The 4952-nt window shown below is 50.3% G+C and overlaps 1 protein-coding gene across 1 annotated transcript in view; it reads right to left on the bottom strand.

Moving 5' to 3' along the window:
- Window positions 1-3317: 3317 nt before the first annotated feature.
- The window catches only part of ZNF787 (zinc finger protein 787), a 19638-nt gene continuing 18003 nt past the window's right edge, over window positions 3318-4952 (bottom strand). The window contains exon 4 of the mRNA XM_011379312.2: window positions 3318-3394. Within this exon, the coding sequence (XP_011377614.1) occupies window positions 3318-3394 (77 nt within the window). The remainder of the gene's footprint in view (window positions 3395-4952) is intronic.

Below are 4952 nucleotides of genomic sequence, written 5' to 3'. Positions count from 1 at the left end.
AAAAGCCACATACTGTGCAATTCCAACTCTAAGACATTCTGGAAAAAGCAAAACAGACTGCTTCTTGATCTGGAACCTATCTTTCCAAATTTCAGACACTGCGCTGTTCTCAGGAATCCAGATGGTGGCAGCAGAGACCAGCGTTTTTCTAGCCGCACCTCCCCCGCCCCCCCAAGTTCTAGAATAGAAATCATTACCTTGCTGGTTGCAGGGAGCATTTCTGCCCTGCACGGATCGCAGTGTTGGCTCACAGAAGGCCGTCGCAAAACTGTTCTGAATTTATCCACAGCAGTGAATGCAGCTAAGGAGAGAGGGAGGCTGCTGAGGACCAGCAGGTCAGATAAAGGAAGCTTCAGAATAAAATGGCTTCTGGGCAGTATTTGCATTCCATTGGTAACGATACCTCAACAGATCTTGGGTGAGTGGCTTCACTTAACAAGTTAAGAAAATCCAGGCACATCCACATGGTATGTGGCTGAACCCAATGGCTGAAACCCAGCATCTCTGTGTCACCCATCTGAGGCTGCTTCTCTCTCTGTCTGGGGGAAGAAACAGTCCCTACTTCACACAGTTAGTGTGAGGATCTGGTGAGATGGTATCTGTGAAGTGCCAGATGCAGAGTAGGTGCACATCGAACCATATCTCCCTTCCCAGAGGCTCTCAAGATAGTGGCCACCTCGACACCCTCATTTGTATGTCCCCTCACTGGGGAGGGGAGGCGGAAACACTTCATACACTCTTGGTGTCTGTGGAGAGGCTTTCTCTGTCAGAATACAAATGCACACTCCCATTTGTGCAGCCCCTGAACGCCAGGATAAGAATGAAGACCTTTTTCTGTAGCCTTGTTATAGTTGCAGAAGGCAGAAAACCATTATCTGTGCATCAGACTGGGCCTAGGTAAGTAAAACGTTGTACCCACAGTGAAATGTTTGGAAAATATTAAAGGAAATAAGATGATGTATATGGTACTCTCTGGAACAATCTTGGATGGATATGGATAGATGATAGATAGGTAGGTAGACACACATATGTATAGATAGATAATAAATAGATACAAAAATAGATACAAAGACAGATAAATAAGTACAAAGATAGATATAAAGATAGACAAACATAGATACATAAATAGATACAAGGAGAGATACATAGATGATAGGAACAAATGCACAGATACACATGGCAGAACAGTACACATGATATGCTCCTATTTGATAGATTAATTTTAAAAGGCACTTGTATATTCACAGAGAATCTCAAAGAATAATGTAGGGGAAGGAATGAGAAATCTGGGAATCAGTATTAGTCTCAGTAAGCAGTCTTTTCCTCCAACTATTTCTTTAGAAAGTCTTTATTTGTGACCAAACCCATCAATTCCTGACCCAAATTCCCATGTCACAGCCCCCGTCCGTCGTAATGACTTTATCCATTGAAACAGTTCGTTTGCTTTGCCAGCTCATTGCCACATCCAGCCACAAGCACTCCATGAGTTGTAGGCCAACACGACCGTGGGTGTCTCTGATTCAGACTTGAAAGCTCTGCTACTTAGTAGCTGGGAGCCTGGGGGAATACCCACCTCGTATAAGCCCATCTCCTTATCTGCGAAACAGGGATGATGCCTCCTCATGACATGGGTGGGAGCCTTATGTGATGCAGGGCTGACGCTGAACGCTGTCACCGAGACCTAGGAGTCAGGCTCTGTCCGCGGTGCTGAAAGGCCTGCGGGTGGTATGGGGAGGCCAGGACGGGGCGGGCAGACTGTTCGTCCAGGCGGGATAAGAGGCAAAGTGGGTGAGGCCAGAAACAATCCCTCCCACCCACAACCTCTTTGGAAAGTGAAAGGAAAAAGATGAGTGGATTCTCACACATAAACACACACACAAACAACAGACACATGCAGATGCAGACACATATGCACATACAAAACATACACACACAAAGATACCCAGTCATCCTCAGTATCTGTGGGAGACAGAATGGTTCCAGGACACACATACACCCCTCTGCAAATATCAAATCCGTGGGTGCTCCAGTCACTTATATAAAATGACATAGCATTTGCATATAACCTACATTTCCTACTCATTGCAATAGAGTGTATCCCAGAGTCAAAATCCTTGGTGTCCAGAATCAACTCTACCAGCTAAAAAGGAAACCCAAAATGGATTGGGTCTGCCCATCATAAAGACTCCTTGCTTCAGGATCCTGTTACTGAGAACAGTAGATATCCCTCTCTTTGGGTTTGGAATGTTTCTGACTTCAAAGGTGTCACATACACACACACACCTCAGCCAACTGCCTTGTGCAATATGAAGCCCCAGTGTTGCCAGGACTTCTGATTGTTTCAAAAAAAGCCAAAAATCCGCCTTTTTTAATGCAACATCTTCCAATTTAAAATTCTGGTTCAAGATCATGAGAGTATTACCGATGTGGGCTTCCAAAACCTTAATTGTGTGTGTTTTTTTCAGCTTTATTAGAAGCATAATGAATAAAATCGTAAGATGTTTAAAGTGCCCCTTGGGTTGATTTGACATATAGATACACTAAAAGGGTTCCCTCCACCTAGTTATTCAGCACATCTATCACCTTGTGTATTTCATGTTTGTTTCCACTGAGAACTCTCTTGAGTGAATGCTAGAGAGAACTGGACACTGGGCCCTTAGGCCAAAATGGGCCACAGATATGTTTAGATTGGTTCACTAGGGGTTTTATAAAACAGCTGTATGGACTGAGAACCAGGCCCTTAGATGCCGGGTTGGCCCTCGAAATGGTCACATAGGACAAGCAAGATCCGTGCACAGAGAGAAACCCAAGGGTCAGAAAGGATAGTGCACTCACCCAGGGTCACACAGTCTGTACACGGCAGTGGAAAGTGGCCCTGAACTTTTCTTGCCCGGATGTCAGCTCCTGCCACCGCCTCCTGGTAGGAAAGGATGAGGCAGGTGTGACAGCTGACTCTCGCTGTCCCATCCCCCAGCTCCAATCTCAGCTGGCACAGGAAACACAGCTGCTATTTCTGAGTGACAGGCATGTCCTGCCACCTGAGCTCCCACAGCCCCTCTCTCCTGCCCCTACAAGCACCCCAAGTTCTGTGGGGGACAGAAGGGCCCCCACAAACACTGGGCAATGTTGTCCCCTTCCTTGAGTCCCAGTGCCCTCTCTGGAAACACATTGCACCCCTCCCTTCTTTAAAGTGACTTGGGATCTCAAAATAAACTGAACTGCACTCACCAATTTCCAAGCAAGGTGATGGTCACTGGAGAACATGCCTTTCTGACCTACGACCTATAGTCATATCCTCTGAGCCCCACTCCCACCGCCTACCAGGTGGCTACCAGACCTTGGTTTTGAGCCTCTCCAGAGGAGGAGCTGAGGCCCCCTGGAGGTGGGGCATGGCCTGCAAGAACACAGAGTGCCAGGTGGCAGATTCAAGGCTCAACTTCAGCACTTTCTCTGTCAACCCCTCCTTTGGAAGTGATGGGAACGTGGCACCCCTCCTCCAGGCCCCTTCTGCACAACCCTAGCCATGCAGCTAGGCTGAAAGTACCCCTTGGCAGAGCTCTCTCATTCATAGGACATCCCAAACAACCAGGGATATGGGTCCCCAGGACTCTGGCTGTGGGTCCCAGGAAACTGGGATTGGCATCGGAGGGCCCCACCCTGATGAACAACGTACTAGCAGTCCTCACCTGGCAGGACGCTGTGATGGCTGCATGGAACCATGTGGACATGAGCAGTGCCTGGCACACAGGAGGCCACTGGTCAGAGCCAGTACCCTCATGCTCTTCCTCCACCCCCACTGACTCCCACAGTTGGACCTGTGCAGCAGAGACAGCCGACTACCCACTGGTCCCTCTTTCTCCTTCCACAGTGCAGCTTTGTCACTGGGAAGTAGCAGCCAGGGTCACTTCCAGCCTCCTCTGCAGGGAAATGTGACCCCCTCCACTGTCCCCCATTGCCAGTGGGATGTGAGAAGAGATAGGTGCATTTCTAGGCTAAGTCTTTCAAAAGCTGGATGCAGGGAGGGGCCTCAGGGCTGGTGGAGTAAAACCACCTGCCTCTGTCTCATAAGCAGGTAAGGCCTGTTATTCAGACTGTGGGAGTCCTTCAAAAAGCAGCAATACACAGCCTCACTTCCTAAGCCTGGACACGTGAGGACCACTCCTCTGCAGCCCAGAACCCACTGCAGGTGACCTGATTGGGTCACTATTCCAGAACAGCCCAGTCTGCACCCAGGCTGGACATGGACCTGTCAGCTGACTGCCTGCTCCTGGTCGGTGTCCCCCACACAGCCACTGCCTGGTGGGTACCCCTCCACTTAGCTTCTCCCTCCTCAAGAACCACGCACCACAGGGACAATCTTAGTGCCATTTATTGGCCCCCCGCACCTCTCTACCGCCACACCCAGGCCACGGAATAGAGACAACCTCGATCTCCCAGGTGCGCACTTGGAACCAGGGCTGGTTCTGCAACCGCACTCCTGCGCCTCCAGACCCAGGGCAGGTAGGAAGAGCTCAGGCAAGAAAAAAGGATGGGACCCACGGGAAGGGAAAAAATAACGGTGGGCAGGGTCAGGTGGGCATGATTAAAATTAAATTCTAAAAGGAAAAAGGACACCCCGCTCTCTTCCTTCTCTGGGCACCCCCTAACCGGAAGGGCCCGACTGCTTCCCAGTCCTCGCCACCTCCAACGGTGGAGAAAGAGAAAGCGGGGACGTTCTTTCGCTCGTGGGTTCAGCTGTCTCTTGGTCTCCAGTTCGCATCGTCTATCTCGGGCTCGGCTGAAAACCGAGAAGGGGTAGGCCGGGCAGAGGGGCAGGGTGCGGGAAGGGCTGGAGGCAAGGTGAGCACCCCCAGCGCCCTTCCCCGAGGCAGCCGCACCGCGCGGACCTGTGGCCGCGAGGGAGGTCGTCACCCGGCCATGGCCCCCTAAGTCCGTTTCTCCCGTTCTCGGGG

Source organism: Pteropus vampyrus, unplaced genomic scaffold (genome assembly GCF_000151845.1).
Source record: "Pteropus vampyrus isolate Shadow unplaced genomic scaffold, Pvam_2.0 Scaffold357, whole genome shotgun sequence".
Lineage (NCBI taxonomy): Eukaryota > Metazoa > Chordata > Mammalia > Chiroptera > Pteropodidae > Pteropus > Pteropus vampyrus.
This window is presented reverse-complemented; position numbering and strand designations above follow the sequence as displayed.